The following is a 24,775-nucleotide window of genomic DNA, read 5'->3' as shown; positions in this document are numbered from 1 at the left end:
GCTTTATTTTGCTTTGCTTTTTGTGCCACTTTTGGCTAATTTCCGAAGATTGGGATGAGTGATGATATGATGAAATTGATGAATGAACACTCACAAACATTCATGCCCAGACCTGGATTCAAAGCCGGGACCGCTGACATTGTAGCACGATGTTCTAATCACTCTGTCACAGGGTTTGGTCCTTACTGACTACACCACTGTGGTATTTTACATGGTTTGATTTCTAATTATGTTTGTTAACACATACTTCAGAGGTTTCGCTCGTGACTACTTACGACACTTTTTCTGGAGAACAATTTTTCCCTCCCATCCACTTCTATCTGATTGTTTGCAAGCAGTCATTCATTAACTGTTGTCTTAGATACAGACTGCTGCTACCATCTTATTTCACATGCGTGGGATGTGAAGGAGTATTATTTCACTCCTAAATGTTTTTGTTATTGTTAGTCTGGTTAGGTTTAGGGCTCTTGGTAGTAATAAAATATTCTGAAGTCCTTTGATGTTAGATTAGGTGGGTCACCTTTAGGTCTCCTAGCAGTAGAATAATGCCCCTAAATTCTTTAAACACCTGATCACACCTTGAGCACAAAACTTCCTATGAGCCTCACATGATAATCTGCAAATAATTGACGAAAGTTCAGCAGGGGGAAGAGAGACTACATTCCATCTTACTATTTCACAATTCTGTATTACGTCCACAACAGGGGTGTAGCTAGTATGACTCCCAAAAATATCATTTTTGTCTACATTTATTGCAGTTTTACTTGTAATTGTATAGTGTACATTTCATACTTCTGATGCAAAAATGGAACCCGTATTAACCATGTAAACTCACATGGTTGCAAATTGACTACACATATATGTACAAAAAAATCCTTTCCAAAATATTCTATCAAAGTGGCTTACAGGGGTGTCGCGAAATGTTCCAATACTTTCACTGAAATGACACTTCCAAATATGTGCTTATTTAGTACTTTTTACATGTAAAATGTTTCTGAATTTGAAATATGGGTTTATTTTTTCACCTTAAGGCAAGCAACCAAACTACACTAACTAATCCTTGCAAGTGCTAGATAGGCTTACATTCTGACTTGGGCGCTGCAGAAGTATCTTGAAACACTAAGGGTGTCATGAAACGAAACAGTTTGGGAACCCCTGTTCTATCATACAGTCTTCATTCCGTTTACTAGGTCACTGATACATTTGATCACATAAGAAAAATGCTCCCTCATTGCTTGAAACTTTGATCTGCTTGAAAATGCTTCATCTCTTCTTTTTTCAAGAGTATAGGTCCCGTTCCGAAAGTTGCATGAGTTTATCACGTTAAACGAGTTATGCTAACTGGCTGTCCCATAAGTGCTTCCGTGCATTTCGTGAGATTCATTATGCTGTCCCAAAAGTCGCATTCTGTACGTTTCGTGCAAGAACGAGATTCACCAAATGCACGGGCCAGGAGGCTGGTTTGTTCGGTGAGAATCGTCTGCTGCTTGCAGACAACGCGTGTGCTTGAAGGATCCAAACTGAACTACTTCGAAAATGTATTATAATTTTAACAGATAGTGATATGAAGCAACATGCACAAGATGAGTATGCCTCAACTGTTCTTAGAATGTGATTAAAATGAGTAACAGTGTCCACAGTAGTGTTTATTTTTGCCATTAAGAACATTCCTTCCTGCTGGATGCCATGTGGAAACCTTTTCTGAACAAAACGCTGTGCCTGCGCTTTTGCCTAGAGCATCCCGTAAGCCTGTAAAATAAATAAAATTCATTTAACATACGTCCATGATGGTGTTCTCATTTTTAGCAATAATTAGCACATCATCTACATATCTGATGTAGAGTATGATATCCGCACCTATCTCATTAATAATTGGAGATTATTGAAACGTCACAACGAAAAACTGTTTTCTTATGCTTGTAATAACCGCAAACTATAGGAAAATAATAATTCTACAATGCAAGCAATGCGTACATACAAGAAAAACTATTATTTAGAATAATTTAGGTAAAATTATTTCTGCAGCTAGAAAACTTGTGAACCAAATTGAACAATTAGTTTCAAGATGGTGGATGAAAAACTTATTTTCTGCATGTTGCTATGCAATCCTCTACAATGTTTTGTTTTTTTCTTCAAAATGGTCTAGAATACATTTTTAGAGTGCCAAACCATCCAATGGTGGTTGCATGACCATTTTAGAAAAAAATCATTTTTAGTACATAGGTTTGTACATGTTTCTAGATATCAAAACCAATGTTAAAAAAGAATATTGTCTTTAGTTCTCCTGGAGCAGACATTTTTCCAACATGGCGCATGGCTTTTTTGCTCATGTAGCAGTATACAGAAACCTTAATATCTCAAAAACCATAAAGCTAGAGACCTGAAACAAAATTTATTTTGTAGCTAATGAAGTATACTTCCTATGATATGCAGGTATGTTTTGCTTGAAATTGCATCGTAAGTACGAAAATTATGGTGGAAAATGGGGTAACAATAGTTAAAAAATTGTATCTTTAAACCCGATTTTTTTAATGAATGGGTTTAGTCTAAGGCTTAATTTTTTTTTTCATGTGTAGACCTACCTGCAGGGTGTCTGTAAATAAAATATCAGTGCTTAGAAATGCACCCCTTTTTTACAGCATGGGCTCAAACATGGCCGTTCATTGAATTTTGACAGTTTTTGGGGTTAAATATCTCAGATGGGTCCCCTTTAAAAATTATGAAATTTGGCACATAGGAAGCCCTTCATGAACCTAACTCACAGTAAAAATCTCAACTTTTAGATTCAACTCTTTTTGGACAATATGAGGTAACGTATGTCACCTAATTTCTGACGTTGCAAAGTAAGGTTAAATATATTCCATACTTAGAATAATGAGTCTTTTTCTATTTTAAATTTGGGTTAAATAAAGGCTCAGAAAATATAGTAACGTAAGGTTTTAATACTTGATTTACAATAAATTGAAATTACAATTGAAAATCTGTGAAATTTCATTACAAAAGGTTAGATTTATTAGGTACCCATTACCAGTTGGTGTTATCAGCTCCAGTTTCCTATACATTCTCTTTGTTATAAATCAGGCAGGATTCTTTGTTCTTTCATTAAGTTCCTAAGTAAATTATCAGAAACCTTCAGTTCATCACTAATTTTTTCTTGACCAATTGGTAGCAATCAAACTGATGATTCTGACCTTTTCAACATTAGTTTTATGCACATTTACATTTTTCTTCTTATAATTTCAATTATATGATTGTACTGGCCACGCAAAGGATTGTCACACTTGCTTTCCTTTTCTTCAGTTTTAATACTTAGTGAAAAGCAACTTTCCAGTTTCCTTTGCACTCCTTGTAGGATGTGAATAGTTTTTTGAACATTGGTTTTGATATCTAGAAATATGTTGGTTTTGATATCTAGAAATATGTACAAACCTATGTACTAAAAAATGAAATTTTTCTAAAATGATCATGGAACCAAATATTTTAAAATTGGTTGATTTGACATGGAATGACCCTTTAAGTAATTAACTGAGTAATTTTAGAGTTTTCATTGGTTTGCAATTTTGCAGTAAAACTTTTAAAATAATATATCTTAGCTTAGGAAACTAATTGTGGTAATAGGTAAGATCAAACACATTCTATTTTTGATAACCGGCATAAATGCAAAGCTTTTGAGTTGCACTTTTTATAGTAACATAACTTAAAGGATTGGTCTCACATTGTATCTGAGAAAAATTGGTCACCATGTTTAAAGATAGTAGACAACAGACTGGTTTAACATGTCTTGTGGGAACTTTTAATTATGCTCATATTTGACTAGGTTATATTTTCGTACATTAAGAAACGCAAGTCTCAGTAATGTTACAGCATCACTTGAGTTTTAAGTTTTTAATAAAAACTGTGTAGTGTAGTGTGTGTGTTTTAGGAAGGTTGGGGGTAAGTCACCAATTTTGAGACCACAATAACTGCAGCAAATTTAGAGGGTTTTAGTTGAAATTAGTCCAACTAGATATACCTAGGGAATGGCTCTGTTTTGCATTTGCATTTGTTCAAAGCATTTCAAGAGTGTAGATAAAAAATGGATTTTTCTTATGCTGAGGTAGATTCCAAATTCTGATGACACTTTCAAATCTCTCCCTAAACTACATTTTTGGATATTAACCCATTAGTGCCCAGTGCCCACATTTGTTGGCGCCTGTTGGCAGTTATTGATCATGCCCACAAACCATGTAAATAAAAATTGATCGTGAAATTGTTGGTATTATCACTTACGAGTTGGCAACAGTGATCTGCAGTAGCGTTATCAAATTGAACGTTGCATTCGTTTTGGCGCGAGCTATTGTTGAAGTACGTTGTAGTTGATAAGCCTACGAGCATGGCGAGTTCCAGAAGGTAAGTTATTTTCTCATTGTTTTTAAACAGGTCTACCTATTATTTGTTAGGGTCATTTTAAACTACTATGACGTATGTTTATTATTATAAAGTAAAAGGTTCTTTGAACTTCATAGCATAGTAACAGTAATGGTTTAATTTTTACTGCCCACTTTTGTTGGCACTGGGCACAAGAGGGTGGGTGAACTTCTACAGCAGTTTTCGTAGCTACTTTTTTTTAACATTGAGCCGTAGACCTATATTTTACATGAATTGTAGTTTACACAAAACACATTGGTTGCAAAAGGAACATAGAATATTTACTACATCGCATTTATAAATTATATACCAAAACGATTGAAGTTTATGAGTTTTCTTCATTGCGGAAACGGATTTCCTTTGTATATGTTTTGTTATATAGCCATCGGATTTTTTCTAAATGGAAGGGCATAAAAGGTAGGCTTGGAAATAGTGTCATTTAATGCCTCCTTGCCGTTCGTTCTTTTCAAGTTAAATGAAATTTTGTTTATATCTAATGGTATCAGATAAATACAAGCATTTATTTTTCTTTCCAGGCTAAATGTTGAAGATATCGCAGCTCTTCTTGAAGAGGATGACGTACTTCATGTGGATGTGTATATTCAACCACCTGAAAATGCATTGGCCAGCGATGAGGATAGCGCTTCTGAAGAAGATTTTGATATCACACATTTATCTAGTAATCAGCTTCGAGGTTGAACCATACCAGGGGGCCTCAACAGGTAATACTATTCCTGAGCTTGGAGTAGGTGGTTCTGTTGTTACGAAACTGTTCAACAAAATGCCACCTGATACTACATATTGCCTGTACATGGACAATTTCTTTACGTCCCTCAGATTGTTTGACTCCTTACTTGAAAAAGGGCATGATGCAGTTGGTACAATCGAGTAAATCGAGTTGAAAAGGCGCCTCTCATTAATTCCAAAGTGTTCAAGAAGGAAATCCGTGGTTCGTATAACCAGGTCACGGGCACAAAATCTGCAATAACTTTGGTGCAATACAATGACAACAACGTTGTAACTGTAGCATCGACGAGCTGTGGTGTGCATCCATTGGGGAAAAGTAAAAGATGGTGTCGAGCAGAAAAGAAGCACATTTTTATAGATCAGCCAGCTTGCATTGCGAGGTACAACACTTACATGGGTGGAATAGACCAAATGGATCAGAACATATCTACTTACCGCATCACAATTCGAAACCGAAAATTGTACTGGCAGCTCATTGCTCATTTTTTAAATGTTACAATGAATAATGCTTGGCAGCTGTACAGATTAACACCCATTGGACACCAGCAGGGTCTACATCTTCTCGCATTCACCCGCTTTGTAGTTCAGAATTATTTGGCTAGGTGCACACAAGAGCGTCCATGGCAGTCACGAGTATCCACAATTGGGAAGATACGAGTTGACGATAATATTCGACTAGATGGTGCTCTTCACATCTTAGAAACCAACAAAACACAAATACGATGTGGAGAGTGCAAGAAGAATACTTGAAAAAAGTGCAGAAAGTGCAACGTGGGATGTCATATCAAATGTTTTGAACGGTTTCACAGTCACAAATAAACTTTCGAAAGATCGAAGAGATACTTTTCGAAATCCAGAAATTTGCATTATAAATTTATTTGAAGCTCATGAAGACGAAATATTTTGGGAGTAATTTACTAAGAAAAAAAATCTACCATTATATATACGAGGAGATATTATGTAAATTCTAGTATACTTCAGTGCATAAAATGTTGAACAGACCAACTGTACTTTCATAAATTTAGAACCTTTGCATTATAAATTACTTTAAAGCTCTTGTAGAAGTGTGACTTATTATAATTGCTCTATTATAATAAATATCAGGAGATCCATTAGTGCCCAGTGCCCACATTTGTGGGCAAGTAAACACCCCACCCATTAGTGCCCAGTGCCCACATTTGTGGGCCCCCCTCCACTCATTAACAAGTAAAGATATCATATCAAAACTGAAGTTAAGCATAATATCTGACCCTCAATAGCCTTATATTCAAGTATAAAACAGATATCTGAAAAAAAATATTCTGGGCACTAATGGGTTAAGAGTCTTAAGAATTGTAGGGCTTTTCTTAAGCTATAATTTGACAATAAATGTTTTGAAATATAGTGCATGTTTTGGGATCGTTGTGCACCAAATTGGAAGTCACCAATGTTTTGACCATGAGAATTGCCATTCTCATAGCATTTGAAAGCTTATTGTGGAGTAGTTGGAATAAAGCCAGCTTACGGAAGGTGTTCGCGTTTTGGTACGATTGCATTTGCAAGTCTTCTCGATCAAGCAGGAGTAATTACTCGTTCCGTTTCTGATTCAGCATTAATGCTAGCCAGATATTTTGGAAGATGTATAAGGTATTCATTCCATTTGGATGAAGTCGGCCAGACAATTAAAAATGACAAACTGATAATTTGGCATGGTTAAAACATGGGGGAGGTATTTATGCTTTAAAAGTCCAAAAAAATAAAACACAACTGTGATAAACTGTGAACAAACTGTATTGAAGCAGATTTAAATCATTGTGTTACAAGGTAACCAAAAAAGTTGTTGCCGTTTTTGACGTCCCATTAATCATGCGCTCACAGAGAGGAAACGAAATGATTACGTGCCTGCCAAGCGATCGGGAGTTAGTCTAACCATCGACTGTCAGTAATACAGGCACGTTGCACACACACATCAGTCATAGCTCCTCCAGTGTCGAAGAGAAATGGAGGTATCGAAGCAGCTTGTTCGCGTGTGTTTGTTGTATGACTTTAAAGAGGGCCTGTCAGCTGCCGCATAAAGTCGCCTCATTGCCAGGCATTTGGGGAGAATGCCGTGAACGAACGCACTGCCAGGCATTGGTTCCAGAAATTCCGTTCTGGAGATGTGAGCCTTTCGAATGAACCTCGCAGCGGACGACCACATGTGTTGGATGACGAGGCCCTGAAAGCAGCCATCGAGGAGGACAGTGGTCTAACGTTGATGAACTTGCAGAAAGGTTCCATGTTTCCGCTGAAGCAGTCAGACTGTACCTGCATGGGATAGGGAAGTCATACAAGTTAAGCAAGTGGGTACCCCACACATTGTCGGCAGCCAACAAGGAACAACGAGTGACAGCCTGTTTGTCCTTGCTCACTCGGCACCTGAACACACCCATATTTGATCGCTTGCTCACTGGTGACGAAAAGTGACACTCCCAAGCGTACCAGACATTGGTTGTCACCACATGACCCTGTTCCTCACACCTCAAGACTACCTCTGCACCCACGAAAGGTTATGCTCTCTGTATGGTGGAATTGTCGCCAAGTGGTGCATTACGAGCTCCTTCCACCTGGACCATCACTACTGACCTCTACTCTCAGCAGTTGCAAAGGGTGCACCGGGCATTGCAGCAGAAGGAGCCGGCATTGGTGAATCGCAAGGGTGTGCTGTTCATGTACGACAATGCCAAGCCACATGTGGCAAAGAGGACCCGGGAGACCCTTCAGCAACTTGGCTGGGAGATACTGTGCCATCCACCATATTCACCGGACCTTGCACCAACAGATTACCACCTGTTTCATTCCCTCAACAACCACCTCCGTGGGAGATCCTTCGCAAATGAGGGAGACCTGCGGAACACACTCACGGACTTCTTTGCATCCAAGCCCGCCGAGTTTTATCACCAGGGTATTGTGCAGCTGCAGGAACGTTGGCAAAAGGTGTTGGATGCTGATGGAGATTACTTCGAAACCTAAAGGTACATACTGTCCACTGTATTGCTCTTTGTTTATCACTGCTCTTGAACGGCAAGAACTTTTTTGGTTACCACGTACATAGTATTTTTGGATTATTTAATGGTCTATGCATATTAAATAAATTAGAAAAAAATGTGTTTGTAGCATAATTCATTCCAACATATGTACAACACTGCATTCGCAAAATAATTTGTTTCATAAACTGAAGTTCCGAATGGATTTGATTGATTGATTTGCTTTATTTTACTGTGCTTTCGTGCAACTTTTGAATAATTTGTGAAGATGGGGATGAGTGATGATGTGATGAAATTGATGAATGGACATTCACAAACATCCATGCCCAGACTGAGATTCGAACCCAGGACCCTTGGCATCATAGCATGATGTGCTAACTACTCTACCACAGGGACCGGCGAAGTTCAGAATGAAATATTTACTAATAGTATTAACTGAAAATGTGCATAATCTTGAAAAATATGTGATTTAACATCTAAATTTGAGTATCATTATGGAGGAAGAAGGTAGCAAATCTAATTAAGAAAATTAAAGTCTGTAAAAAGTTATTTACTGCTTTTTTTCTGGGAAGAAATGTTCCGGCACTATTCAAGTTGATATGTTATGTTACCATGTTGTTTGTTAATGTGTTCATCACAACAACTACTCAAATTTGTGCTATTTTCATAAACGATGATGCATCCAAGTACACACACACACACACACACATACATACATATGTGTTTCTCTTGTTTGTTTCACTGGTTGATCGTTTGATTTGCTTTATTTTACTCCTCTTTTCTGCCACATTTTGCTAATAACAAGATGAAAACGAGTGATGATATGATGAAATTGATGAAGGGACATACAAATAATACCCATGCCCAGGCTGGGATTCCAACCCAGGACCTCTGGCATTGTAGGCATTTCTCTTGTTAGAATAAAATGTTATGGCAGTATGGAATACCATTGTTGACTACCAGAAGGAAAAAAACCCACTGGTAATGCCATATTTTGTACTCCCACCCGTTAATTTGTTTCTTGGATACACGAAAGTATGTGCCTCCTCATGGAATGCATCCCTGAAAACTGATCACAAAGCAGCATTAACTATTACACCATCCAGGAAGAGTTGAATCAAGTTTTGGACAAATATTTTAGAACAGAAATAGTAAATAACTATTCCTTGTAACAATTGTCTCTGGAGCAAGGGTGTGCATAGCATCAGAAAAGGGAAGAAAATAGAGTGGGCAGAGGAAAGCAGTACATGCTGCTGTGAAGGTTGGTAACTGCAGTCGCTTACTTCTCCCCAGGCAATCCATTTCTCTCTCCCGTGTTCATTGGTGGAGCCATCTTGCGTTACTACTTGCGCAGAGACTTGTTTTTGTTCGCTTGCTCTAGAGAGAGTTGGGACAGGGTAGAAAGCAATACAAATTGAATGTCATGATACATTACTACTAGGGGAATAATGTATTTCATTCTTAAGATATATATTTTTAAATATAGCCTTAAAAACCCAGTAAAACCCAGTTTTGCCCAGGTTTTATCAGGTTTTATCTGAAAAAATAATAATGAAAAACCCACCTGGGTTGGGTTTTTTCGAAGAAACCTGGGCAAAATGCCAACCCTGCCTATTGCATGACAATGCTAAACCACACACAGCCAACACAACAAAGGAATGTCTGAAAAAATTCAAGTGGGAAGTCCTGGCCCCCCCCCCCCCCCTCTATAGTCTAGATCTGTCCCCGTGTGACTTCCACATCTTTGGTGAGCTCAAAAAAGCACTGCGGAGACAACAGTTTCAATTGGACTATGACGTCAAGGAGTACATGTCCAGTTGGTTCCAACAGCAGCCAAAGGAGTTCTACGAGCATGCCATTTTGTGACTTTTGTCACAATGGGATAAATGCCTAACAGTGGCAGACAATACTTCTGAGGGACATAATGTAAGTACTGTGAAATATTACATTATGTCCCTCAGAAGTATTGTCGGCCACTGTTAGGCATTTATCCCATTGTGACAAAAGTCACAAAATGGCATGCTCGTAGAACTCCTTTGGCTGCTGTTGGAACCAACTGGACATGTACTCCTTCACGTCATAGTCCAATTGAAACTGTTGTCTCCGCAGTGATATATATGTATATTATAAAAAGTAAAAAAGACATTTAAATTAAAGATCATAATTTTTAATCCACACTGCTTGTTATTGTCTTTCAGAAGGCTTCTGCATCCTGGTCTGATGATTGTGAAGAAAATATGGCTGTTCAAGTGTCCGACACGGGTTTGTCTCCTGTGGAAGTGTTCATAAAGTCTGAATCAGAAAGTGCCGATCCATTAGTTCGTGAACAAACATCTCTGGAGAGTGTGTGGCTTCCGGATGAGTCATGTGTCAAGACTGAAACTGTATCATTCAAGGAGCCTCCTGATGTTGATATCTCTCTTGACATCAAACGATCTAATCAGTGCATACAGGATGCTTCTGTTGACATCAAACCATCTAATGAGTGCATAGAGGATGCTTCTGTTGACAGCAAACTATCGAGTGAGTACATGAAAGAAACTTCAGTTTGTAAAGTGGAAAATGTGAGTGGTGATAGTTGGATTCAATTTGAAGGCAGAAATCAGGAAGTTCCAAGTGTGCAAAATGTTCATAGAAGTGAAGGATTTTATCCATGTTATCATGGACAACTTGTTACAAAAATGCCAGCTGAGGACAGTGACAATGGTGAATTAATTTTAAGTGAAGATAAAGACATGAAATATTCTGTAGAGAATCCTGATGAGGTGGAAGGCGAAGTGGCAGATCCTGCACAAAGGTAGGTGAAGAAAATTTTATTACTTTGATTGAAAATGAGCATGGCAGTACTAAGGTTCAAAATTGGACCTTATTGCTTGTAGATTATGATTCATGTAATTTCTGTATTGTGCCAGAAGTGCTGCAGGGTTACTGGTCATTCAATACAAGATTGTCCAGGAGTGTCCCACCCCACCATATCAGGTTGGGATAAAATTTGTTTCATGATATCCTTAAACATATATAAGAACCCATATATTTATTTTTCTTTTGGAATATCAACTGTAGTTTGGAATTTACAGTCCTCTGAAATTTCCTGCCATTTGATGCCTTTTTTCTTATGGGATCAAGCCATGTGTAGAGTGGTGTATCCAGGATTTTTGGAAGGATATACTTTTTTGATAGTCAGCCCTCATTTTGTCATATTTTCCCACCTTTATTATTATTTTATTTTTAGAATACATGGCCAAAGGGGAGTTACAGGGGATGGTCAAAAATATGGAAACACCACGACATCGGAACAGGTGATATCGATGCAATTTTTCCACTTGAAATCGGACACGGTGCGACATTTTGTGTTTTGTGCCGTGAGATAGGACACTCTTGGCCTGGTAGGAGTCGACAATTGCAATGTAGACAGCGTGCAGTGTAGTTGATACTGAATCATGTCGGAGCTGACTGTTTCAAAGAGGGCAAATTTTTGGTGTCCGCCTTGCAGGGGCCTCTGTTACCAAAGTAGCCATGTTATTTGGCATATCGAGAGGGACTCTATCCAAGATCATGATGACATAATAGTGTGTCCGGAAAGACATCATCAGATAAACACCTGGGTGGACGAAAATGTACATTGCGTGACAAAGACAGATGGACACTGAGAAGGATTGTGAACATGTTTTGCATGAAGAATGGTGCAAGATCCCATTATCACCATCCAGGACTTGTATTTGTCCATTCCTTGGAGACTGCAGGCCGTTTTGGAAGATAAAGGCGGTCCTGCAAATTATTAGCTACAGCATTCCGGCTTTTCTTCGCAGGGGCTTCCATATTTTTGTCCATCCCCTGTATGTCCCGTTCCTTTCCCCATCCCCTTGTGGTCCACACAGCATGTAAATATTTTGGGCCCAGGTTTTATTGCAATTTCATCATGCTACGAATGCAGTATTTACATGGTTCATTTTTGATTTATGTTTGTTAACACATACTGGGGAGTTTTAGTGATTACCTAAGATTTTGTTAAATATATGCTTTCGTGGTTAGGTTAGGCAGGTTAGGTTTGGCTTTCTTAGCATTAAAATAAAGTCCCCAAAAGCATTCTATGTACTAAGGTTCTGATTTGCTTCTACATTCATTCCCACTAGTCTACCATACTAACTGTCGCTTGTCAACGAAGAATACCTTGTCCATGGGAAGCACGCATGCTTGCGTAAGGTAATTTTTAAGTTTTATTTTTCAACATAAATAAAGGGCCTCCCCGATGGTGTAGTGGTAACGTCGTCACCTTGTGATCAAGGTGTCCTGGGTTCAATGCCCGTTGGAGGCACATAGTGTTTTGGATCCCACTTTAAATTGTAGGTTCAGTCCCGATTAGCCTTACTGTGCATAAAGTGGACTTAAAACAACAAGTGGACTTAAAACAACAATTCAATCAATCAATCAACATAACTTTTTTTAGAATCCAAGCAGTGCTTCTTAAGAAAGTTTCAAATTTCATGTGACAATGATTTCCAAAATTCTACAATAATTAGTCTTTCTGCTAGGAGAATTTTTTAAAAAAAATCATAAAACAGTCGAAACCGTTACCTTTAAAATAGTTAAAAAAATTAAGTTTGACGGAGCATGCATATCACCATGCCAAACAACATAAATGTTGTTATCAATGTTTTAAGCAAAACTGTGCACACTTGAGATGAGATACGACATTGTGGCATTACGTGCGTAGTAGGGGTGTTCAGAAAGAAACTTGTGAGGTGGAATTTCACATAATGGCTTATTTTGTTGCTTTCGCATTAGAGGATATACCTACCAAAATTCAAGAAGATCGGTTTGTGTTTAGAGGTTGCTCAGCAACCTCGAAATAATACTACTAAATTGATTTACGGAACATGTAATTTTTCTATATCTCAACTGCTTTTAGACACTAAGGAATACAATAATTAGTCAAATATTGAAGTAAGAGTGTGTAGATGTGTTGTTCGTGAAATAAATTAATAACATTTCTTTAAACTTCCTGAAGAACAAATTAAGAAATGTAAAGGAAGGCATAATTTTTAAGATAAGTAAAATGTCGGTTACACTAGTGATTATGTGTCTTATAAGTAACTTATTGCAATTTCAGGGATCTCTTTGTAGCAGCAGGGATTTTCTTCCTGTTTTCTTCTACAACTTGAATCAGTCTCTGCATTTCAGATTCCTTTTTAGTAATGGTTTCATTAAAACTACTCATGAGGACAATGGACCGTTCTGCTGCATCATTGATGACCTTTAATGAATTTACTATATTTTTTGCTTCCTTTTATTCTTCAATATCATTCCACAATTGTAGGTCTATATTAAGAATGACATCAATATTGACTTTCAAAGAGGTTAAGGCAGAAGTAGAGGCAGAGTCCATCAAATCATGTAGGTTCATGCTTTCTAGTCCATCTGCAGTTGTGAGCTTAATTCCCCGTCTTTTCCAATCTTCTCCACTGCTTTTCATCCTTGTAATAACCATTTTTTTCTCCTCAGGAGACAGCTTATCTGAAAATAAACACAGTGGTACCAGTTCTGAACCTAAATACCATATGTGTGATTTCAATTTCTTTGACGATTTTAGAGCCCCAGATTTGTTGACTGCTTCATAGTATTTCAGTTCCTTGTAAAGATGCAAATCATTTACTGCAGCATCACTTGCTATGGGAGAGCATAACCAAGTTTTTACATAAATGATACTGGCAAACAAGCAAAACTCCTTGAGATTTTTTTTTCTCGTTGGCTGTTAAATTCAGTTGCTCATGGAACAGGTAAATCTTGAAACAGTAGATTACTTTCACCATCCATCTAGGCATATGATATGCTCCAGGAGCTCAGAAGCTGTAAACTTTGCCTCTGGGTACCAAGAATAAGAAGGCATAGCTCTGCAATTTGCAGTTAATCATCTCGAGGCATATATCCCTTTTCAGATGAAAAACAATTTGTAAGATATTCTGTGACATTTCCTTTTAAATCCATCATATGTGGATCATCAAGATGTGGATCAGAAAGAGAACTGAAATCATTTTGGTTGATTTCTGGCCATTTTAGTTTGAATCGTTGAAACTGCTATATTTGAACCACTAGTTGGCCCAAACAATACCGAAAAAACCACAGCTAATACAATTTCATGGATATGGTGACGACAGGCAAAATATAGCAAGTTATGATCAATGTTTTTTTCGAGAGTGAACAAGCACCTTTTCTTAGACCTGTATTTGATGCAGTAGTGTCGAAAACTCATCCCTACAATGTCATCACACACTTCCCACAATTGAAGCAGCTCATAAGTAGTTTGCTTGTGCTTCTCCTGTTCCAGATGGTATTTTGGCAATTCCGAGTATTTTTTTCCAAGTTATGGCCAGTGACAACGACAGCCAGTCTCTCTAAACTAGTTGTTCTGGTAGCAGTTTCATCAGCTGTGCTGTTTTTCATAATCCTTCCATCCCAGTGAACAATAAGGGGTGGTTTCGCTGCTGTGTAAAATCTGCTTTTATTTTGTCTGTGGTTTTGGCACGATGAGCTGACCTTCTACGTTGCACAGTTGAACGTGAGAGTGGAGCGTCTGCAAGATCCTGACAATCTGCTTTTGCTATAGCTGCAGTTAAAATTGTAAATTTGGTGTCTGACAAATTAATACGATCTAATGTTGAAGAAACTTCTGGGGAACTGAGCATGGTTTGTAAAAGTCGGGACTTCTTTAATGTACTTGGGCCAGGATCATCAGATTCAGCCCGAGATGTGTCAAGTATATATATATGTATATAATGCAGTGGTATCTACATCTCATAAGCGTCATCATTACTATTTGCATCACTGCCATTGTCTTTCTCACTGCTACTGGAAATGCCAACTGCTGCAATGGGCGTCATTTCCTCTTTTCTTCGTTTTTCATGTTCCATTCGCTTTTCTTCTGCTTCTTTCCGTAATTTTGCCATTTCTTCCTGTTTTGCAAAATGCACATCTACACCAGCCATTCACATCTTTCTGTCTCCACGCTGATCTTTCAGGAACTGTCTGTCTTCTTCAATCTTGATCAAAGTCATTGCTTCTTTTGAGCAAAGTCAAAATTTTTTGACATTTTCTTTGAAAATACTTCCTCCCCGTCTCTCTGTGCTTGTGACACTCGTGATATGTGTTTCTTGATCAAGTTATATTCATCTACAACACCCTTCATCTTCGAGATAATGTTTGGATCAAAAGCAGTAGGGATACGGGCTTTTTCCCCATATGGTCACCAGCTCCTCACAAGTGCACTTCAAACTGACAGAAACGGTCTCTTTCAGTGAGATATTGTAATGGAAGAAGGTTCGAAGAACATCTCCTGTTGTAGGTAACACATAATCCGGTAGATGAGGCTCTTGATGTCCAATAAGCCATACAGCGGTCTTGTTTCTAGTGGTGAGGTGTTTGGACTCCATTGCTCAGAACAGCTCAGTAACCTGGAAAAGTAATATTATTTCAGTAACACTGTCAACATTACAATAGTACAACTCCACACACAAATATTAATTTCTTCTCAGTACAGAGACTTTCATAGTATAAGAAAGCTATACAAAATTATACAATACCACGGTCAAAATATATGTGCCTTGAGCAACCTCTGAATGTTTTCCAATCTGGAAAAAAATTCACACATTTGTTTATTGGACAAAGTGGAACAAAATGAGCAACTATGCAAAAAGATCAGAAAATATTTTTTAACCCATATGTGTATGAGCAGCCTAAGTGCGTAGTTTTGAATGCAGAAAGGGTGTTGCTGGTGTAGTCTTGTGCGTTCTAGCAAGTTTCATTTTGTGGAAATTATGCCGATATGTACAGTGGGATCCATGAGTATTACCATGCAAATTGTGCATCACCATGTTCATGCACTCTATTTTGACCCAATAGGAGCTCTAAGAATGAAAAGAAACTCAAAACAAGCTGTTGACAACTTCTGCACAAGCATACATAAAAATCCATTGCTTAAAATCACACAGGCTGAAAGAGAAATATTAATGAAAATACTTGTGGACAATTTGCACAGTAATACTCATGGATCCCACTGTACTGTCTAGATTATAATTTTACCTCATGAAACTAACCTGTTTTCTTCTCTCTTCATGTGATAGTTATAACCAAAATCTCATCAGATAACTCAAACCACCTTAACTATAGGACTCACAATTTTTGCACTTCATTTTGATTTATTTATCCAATTCTCAAAAAAGCTGAGATTTTGCATATTTAATGTGCAAATGAAATATGAAACTTGTTTTTTAGTACTAACTCCTGTAACCAGACTGAAGCATATAACTTGACTACAATTTTGACCCCCATGGTGCTGTGGTTGCATCATTGCCTTGTAATCAAGGGGTCCCGGGTTTGATACCCGGTGGAGGCACAAGTGATTCGGATCCCACTTTAAATTCGTATCAATCCCGAAACCAGTTAAGGACGGAACACCGAAAGACCTTTGACGTTTCCATAAAAGTTGCTAGTCTGATCAGGGATTTATATGTGCCGGAATTTGTAACTTCTAGACAAATTAGAGTTAAACCTAGATCTCATTTGTGTATTCCTGTCAAACTGACAAATTCTAGTAATCAAAACTTAACTTATTTGGAACCAGATTTACAGTTTCAAATGGACACAGGCTTAATGGTGCCTCGAGCCATTGTAAATCCGGAGTCTTTTTTAATTTGGATTACTAATCCAAATTCTTACAAAATTAAAATTAGGAAAGGGGCACGCTTAGGTACCGCAGAGGCATGGCAAAATCCAGTACCAGCTTCGCGTCATATTGTAGACAACGAAGGACCTAACGTTATGGTGACCAAGGAGACTGGCACCGTGACAAAACCAGTGCACGACATTACTAAATTTGACATAAATCCAGCATTAGAACCCGATCAGAAGTTGCAACTTAGACAATTATTAGAGAAATATGTAGATGTATTTTCTTGGTCCGAGCAGGACATTGGTTGTGCCACTAATTATACGCATCGTATAAAGTTAAAGGACGATTCGGAATTTCACGTCCCAGCCTACCCTATACCAGTTCACCTGCGTAAGGAAATTAACCAGCAAATTGACAACTTGCTAGAAGCAGGGGTCATTAGTCCTACAACATCACCGTACAATTCACCAGTTTTTCTTGTCAAGAAGAAATCAGGAGCTTATCGCATGGTACAGGATTTTCGATTACTAAATGCTAGGTCTGTTTTCGACGCAGTTTCTATAGGAAACATCTCAGAGATATTGCACAATATGGCCGGTAAGAGCTACTACTGTAGTGCTGACTTGAAACAAGGATTTTTTCAAATACCATTAGAAGAACAATCGAAAAAGTATACTGCCTTTACTATACCAGCCAGGGGACAATTTGCGATGAACTTTACACCTATGGGACATGTGACTTCTCCCGCGGCAATGACCCGATGTGTTCAGCTCGCTACAGCGGGGATGAACGACAATAATTTCGCCTTTTATATCGATGACATGTTTGTTTTTGCCAATACATTTAAGGATATGTTGGTCAATTTAGAGAAAATGTTTCAATGTTTACGATCTGCCGGATTGAAATTGGCTGTACCTAAATGTTCATTTGGATACTATGAGACAATTGCCTTGGGCCACAATGTGGGCAAATATGGCTATCGTATAAGTGATAGAATACTGTCATCCATTAAGAATTATAAGGTTCCCACCACAACGAAGAAGGTTAAAATGTTTTTAGGTCTTTGCAGCTACGTGAGGAAATATGTCAAGAATTTTTCTGATATTGCATCACCATTACAGGGTTTAATTCGTAAGGGCAAGAAATTTACATGGGGTCCTGAACAACAATCGGCATTTGAGAAATTAAAGGAAGCTCTAATTACTGCACCTGTTTTGTTACCGTACGATCCAGCGAAGCACACCAAAGTTTTCACCGATGCTTCATCTCATGCGGTCAGTGGCGTATTAATGCAGCCCAATGCAGAAGGAGAGTACTTGCCATGTGCGTACTGTAGTAGAACGTTGACCGACACTGAAAAAAGATTGAGTGTTATTGAGCAAGAATTAACAGCAATTTTATATGCCTTCAAATCATTTAGATTTTATCTTGTTGGGCGCCATTTTGATTTATATACGGACAACAAAGCAATTACGTACATTAGGACATCTCGTAATTTGAGCTCAAAGCTTCTTCGATGGAGTAACCTTTTGGAGGATTTTTCATTTACACCGATCCATGTTAAAACTACGGAGAATATCGCCGATCCCCTCAGCAGAGAATGTGGAGACAACATAGAGGATGGCAACACTGAAGAGGACATTCCCGAACCCAGGACACTTACTTGATATATTTGATTAATTATGAACCCAGTAGTAGATCATTTCATTTACTTCTAGAGACACCTTTAGTACAGATGAATGACATCGCTCCCATTTTTCGAGCAGTTAACTTAGGCATTTTGCATAACAATTCATGGTCTCGCATTCGAATCCCAGAGTTAACCTACAGTATGCAACATAAGGGAAGTCCACGATTAGTGCAAATTGTTGAGAGTGCATGCGAGCTTAAAAACTTTTTTTATCTCTGCTCGCATAGTGAAGTTATCATCGATAGAGATGTACAGTGTTTGGAAGATTTACTTTTACACAATAGGTCAGTTTCTTGTAATTTTGAAGTGAAATCTATTACTGACAATAAATCATTTCAGTTCATTAGGACACGTAATGGTATTTTAATATCAGGCTCAGGTCAATTTATTGTTATTCAGAATTTGAATAATAATTTGAACACGCACAGATCAATTCAGCTTAACGAAGGGGAATCTTTATTTTTTAATTATCAGGATTTTTCACAGATTATTGTGGATCAACAAATTTTACACACAAGAATTTTAGCCTTCGAACAAGTCAAAATGCAGGAAATTGAGTTATTACTTAATATTCCAAAGAATTTATCTGATTTCACTATTCCCCAATGGACTTCGCTTGAACTTGCTTTAAAACAACTTAATCAATCAATTAGTAAGAGCATTTCATTTAAAGAATTAGTTTTAAACCCGTTGCCTATGTCTATATTAGTTTTTGTTATTTGGAATGTGTTATTAACCGCAACCGTAGGATATTATTTTTATAAGCATCATCAGCTTGCGAAACAGATTAATTCAGAGCAGCACAGTAATAATTAATAGGTTAAGGCAACACATTAATCATGGACATTAATATTTTAATTACGGTTGGATATTTTATTTAAATTTTCCTTATTTATTTTCAAAGAGTTATGGCAATTATTTTATTTATTTATTTTAATCATATAATTTTGATGAGACAATTTAATTTGATTTTAAGAAAAGGCAGTGGAAATTAGTTGGTTTTGTGTACATGCATACTTGAATTATATATACCCATCCTATTGCAATTTCCTTTCTTTGTCATAATTTTCCCTTTATTCAACCTAACCTGTCTATACGGAGCACCATGGAAAAGCAATACCTACACCATCCATGGGCATTTTCGTGACGGACATCCGCAGGCAGTCTATTACCAGGCAGAAAGACTGATTACTATTCTACGAGGGAGACATGCAGACATTTCTACTTATTTGTACACGGAGACTACCTTACAGGAAGGATGTAATCAACCATACATTTCCCAGTATAACAGACTACACATTATCAACAACAGCTAGTGATGGAGCTAGATAAAATTTCCCTCCACACTGCAGTTCGAACAACAATTTTCCCCATCTCCCAAGTTCTACGGGTAATTTACTACATTTTTACATTGCCCCAATGCAGTCAAGACGACAAGCAATCTTCGACAAGCAATCCAGAAAGAAGAGGAAGCAGAGAAAACATACATTCTACAAACAGCAGTTCTGGTCACAAACAATAATTACAGAATTGTGTTACAGTGTTTCTACACATACACATGCGAGCTCCTATCATGTGTATCTATTTGGTTATTTAACATGCATTATGGGAAACAATACTTTTCCATAGCCCTTATATACATTTTTTAGTTTTGTGTCATGCATAAGAACTAGTTTTATATGCATGCAAGTGTACATCATACTACAAGGAAGCGACACGCACCAGTGGTGTCAAGTGACCAGTGTTCGCATCAATTAGTGCATAATTTTTTTTTACGATGAAATTTTGCACTTCGAATAATAAATGGACATGCAAGCAATACAAATAACATAATTATAGCACTTTCGAACATTTTAGAAAGCATGCTTTAGTGCCAATATTTTATGCATATGTTTGTCGCATGCAGGTATTATTGTTATTTTTTTTTTTTTCTCTTTCTTCTCACCAACATGGAAGATTGAAAGCGACATATTTGTTCGCAAAACATTTTTGATATTTATAACTTAAGCACATAGTTTTGTCACTTGGAAGATTATTAATTTTGTGTGCAGTCATACAAAGGTATTCACCACGCCATAGTTGTGTATACAGTGTACAGTTTAAACGTAGAAAAGAAAATTGAACGCTATACTTAAGTTTTACCAGCGACAGTTTTCAGTGTAACTCACTATATGCATTTGAATATTGTATAATAATACATTGGAATGTGCAACACAGCCATGCAAGTTTATATATTTGGCGATGTTAGGAGTGCAGTGCTACATAGTTCGTAAAACATACGCATTTTGATATAATCAATAGAATCAGGCTTTCACACGGACAAAACAGTGAGATGTGACAATGTTTTACATGCTTACTTACGTGTACTTATTTGTGCACCTTTTCAAGGTATTTTTTTAGTTTGAAGAGTTTATATCGAGCGGCAATATAAACAAACATTGTGAATTCCGTTCCATCGTGCAAGACGTTCCCTCCAGCCGTTAGCTTCGCGGAACACACAGAGTCGTTACCGCGTGGCGAGGCATCACAGACTCTTGACTCGGAGCAAATGGATGAGCAATTATACATAATAAACAGTACGTACGCACAAATTGTGGTACATTAAGAGTTTTTCGCTTAACGACACGAACTTTTGTGATTTCTAGTCTTATAATAGTATATATTATTGTTTTTTACATCGTATAAACATACGAATTTGTTAGTATTAAGGGTATTATTCATTATAGAGTTTAGGGAATAAAAATTTTTCTTTCCTTCAGGCTACGGCAAACAAGGGAAGGTATGTTTTGGTGGATTTTCTTTTGTATATTTGGGTTTTTTAAGAAAATATATGGAATTGGCGAACCTGAGTCATGTCAAGCTTTGCGATTTGACTTTTAAATTTTCAAAGAAGAAAATTTTTCCTAGAGGGCGCGAACGTATCAATCCCTAAGATTGTATGTTTATTTTTAAGTCTCTCTGAACGCTTCATGTTGACCAGGGCATTCACTTGTTTTTCTCAGCTGTCTCAAGCCTCTTAGGCATGTTTACAATGCATTGTGTTGTGCCATGCAAACCTCCTGAGCATTCAGGAAACAGGTAACACTTCTGGGTTTGGTGTCAGCGGTTTGCATGGTAGCAATTATAATAAACACGATTCGGCGATTCGGCATCGAGGAAGAGCTCGATGGCCAGGGAATATAGAGGTGAGACAAGCTGGGAAGTGACTGGACTTTGGGAATTGAGTTGGTAGAGAGAGGAGGTCAGCAAGACAGGAGGTCGATAGTGGAAGCACGCTTTGGTCAACAAGTTAGAAGCTTACAGAGGACTTCGCTATTTTCATTCAGCTCAGAGACTTCAGTTAGACAGGTAATTATCCTACACCCAGCCATGATACAGGTTCAACGGTTCACAAAATCCAACGAGTTGCCATTGTCTTTTCAGTAGTTTAATTCCTTTGTGTAATTTGTACCTTTCGCATGCCAAGCAATAACTCGTCATGTCAATGACGAGTGGTCTCATCAAGAGGATGAATGATGAGTAGTTTACATCACCCCATCAATTAACTGGTTCAGATCCCTTCATTCTATAGAATGACACGAATTGTAGGTTCAGTCCCGATTAGCCTTACTGTGAACAAAGTGGACTTAAAACACCAACTCAAACTCTACAATTTTGACCAGTATTTCCCCCTCCCATCCAAAAATTACTGAAGCAAGTATGGACCCAGTCACTAAAGCCTGCATCACACGGAACTGGATTTCCAGTAGGTATGCCCTAGTTGGTGCTGGACTGACTACCAATTTACTAGTTTTCGCCTCACACAATACTTACCAGCGTACTTGTCGATAGACTTTTGTTCCCATACGGGAAAAGTTGTAATGGCAGCTGTGTGAGATGTCAACAATGTATCACTTCACATATTTAAAAGCTGATAACTACTCAACCGAACGTTATTAGGTACAAAACAATGGCGCTGCTTAAATGCATACTTCACAACTTTTACTGTACACGTATGGAAGAATATTTTACTTGTTTCAAATGTAAACACAGTGCACTCAGCATAGATGGTGTAACTCAACGTTCCTTTCATGCTGTATATGTTATACATTGCTGGAGTAACACTCGGAAACCACAGACAAAAGTGCTCCTTTGGACACTCACAGATTATCTTCACATGGCAAAACTTTGCTCTGATTGGCTGTTCCACAGAATCCAGTCGAGGAAAGCAAGTAGCAATTAGAACATGTCCTATTCCTCCAAACCAGTCAAGCAGTCAGCCAGGCGGCCATGATTGCTACCTAGAAAGTTAGTTCAGCACCAACTAGGGCATTCCTACTAGAAATCGAGTCCCGTGTGATAGGGGCTTTACATATGTGTGTGTGTGTTAAACAAGGGAAGTACTGCATGAATGACAGAGCACACTGACCACAATTTTCATTTTCGCACTTCAGTAGCCTTTTTTTTTCTTAATAATATTAATGTTTTTATCTTCCAGTACATTTTATTGCCATGTTCTTATAGCACGGATTGTTGTAATCACTGAAATTTAGCAGTAACACAATAAAGAAACATACGGTCCAGACTCAAAATTGTAAATTGAGTAACTGTTACAAACAATGAATGTGTAATCACATTGATAATGAACACAACAAAGCATAAGGCTACAGTATTGAGAAGGCAGTGAAATATTTTACAATGCACCCATTTGGCAGGGAGGAAAAATGTTTCTTTGACCAATTGGGGAATGAAATTTAGTATTAAAGCTTATGGACAACACTACAGAGCCCAAGTTTTGTCAACATACAGAAGCGTCATGTGCCTAATATTGGCCACATTTTTATATAACCCATGGTGCAACAACCCAATGAGGGCCCAAGTCTACCACCAACTGTCGGCCTCACTCCCACCTGATCCTACTCACTCACTTGCCCGAGGTGGCAGATCATCCAACCAGTTACAGGGTTTCGTGTGGTCAGCACAACGAACCTCCAGTCTTTGCTGTAGGTTTCCATGGCTGGGTTACGCTACTCAATTGTAGCTCCCCAATTTCTTCACGATGGTGGGTGGCCACTCGTCCCACACATAGACCGAAATCTCTTGTTGCGCTTTCCCTAGGAGACTCAAACCTGTGCACGTCTCGTAGCGTTAGCGCAAAGCATGGCACCTTAGACTGCACAGCCATGGTGTGGGACCATATATTTACAAGGAAAATCATAAAAGAGAAGCGTTTCAATTGTTCAATTTGCAACAAGGATTTTCCCTGTAAATGAGATATTAGTAAACACATGAGGGTTCACACAAAAAAGAGAAGCCTTTCATTTGTTCAATTTGCAACAAGGATTTTGCTTGTAAAGGGGAGCTTAAGGTATATGTGAGGGTTCATACCAATGAGAAGCCTCTCAGTTGTTTAATTTGCAACAGAGACTTTACCCATAAAGGAGTTCTCAGTATACATATGATGGTTCACTCAAAAAAGAAGCTTTTTCATTGTTCAATTTGCAACCAAGATTTTGCCTGAAAAGATGATCTCAGTGTACATAGGAGGGTTCACTTGAAAGAAAAGCCTTTAATTCTTCACTTTGCAATAAAGGTTTTGCCCATAATGATCGACTTAATGCACATTTGAACATTCACACTAAGTAGAAGCCTTTCCATTGTTCAATTTGCAGTAAATGTTTTGTCTGGAGATATACACTCAATATACATATGAAGCTACACAGTCAAGAGAAATCTTTGAAATGTTCAATGTGCAACAAAGGCTTTGCAATAAAGGATGTCTTAATTTGCATATGTGCATTCACACTAAAGAGAAGCTTTCAATTATACAATTTGCAGCAAATGTTTGGCTGGAGACATAACTTGAATAGACATATGAGGAAGTTTCCCATCAAAGAGAAACATCTTAAATGTTGATTTGTGACTAGTAATTTTCTTTAAGGGTATCTTCAGTGTGCATATGAGGAGACACAAAAAATAAACTTTGTAATGGTTCAATTTGCATAAAATATTTTGTCTGTAAATATAAATTATAATGCATGTGGGGAGATTACACATCAAACAGAAGTCATTAAGGCTGTATGGATGCGAGAAGTAGTGATTTGCCAAACAGTGATCTCTTGACTCTCAACACATGTCACTTGCTTTAGAATCTAAACATCTGTTTTATCAAAATCAATTGTTGTCTGCACATTGGGAGGAATGTCTTTATTATCCAGCAGTGATCTCACTTGTACTTTCACAGAGGTCACCAGTAGTTGCAAGCCATTTCGTGTGCCTATT

The 24,775-nt window shown here is 37.8% G+C and overlaps 1 protein-coding gene across 2 annotated transcripts in view; it reads left to right on the top strand.

The window, feature by feature from the left end:
- The window catches only part of LOC145983271 (uncharacterized), a 68,291-nt gene that overhangs the window by 5,795 nt on the left and 37,721 nt on the right, over window positions 1-24,775 (top strand). For both annotated transcript variants that reach the window (XM_083116429.1, XM_083116428.1), the window contains exon 2: window positions 10,358-10,956. In XM_083116429.1, coding sequence (XP_082972555.1) covers window positions 10,358-10,956 — 599 coding nt within the window. The remainder of the gene's footprint in view (window positions 1-10,357; window positions 10,957-24,775) is intronic.

Source organism: Lepisma saccharinum, unplaced genomic scaffold (assembly GCF_977018435.1).
Source record: "Lepisma saccharinum unplaced genomic scaffold, izLepSacc3.1 HAP1_SCAFFOLD_713, whole genome shotgun sequence".
NCBI lineage: Eukaryota > Metazoa > Arthropoda > Insecta > Zygentoma > Lepismatidae > Lepisma > Lepisma saccharinum.
The sequence above is the reverse complement of the archived record's forward strand: the minus strand, read 5'-3'. Positions and strand labels throughout refer to the sequence as shown.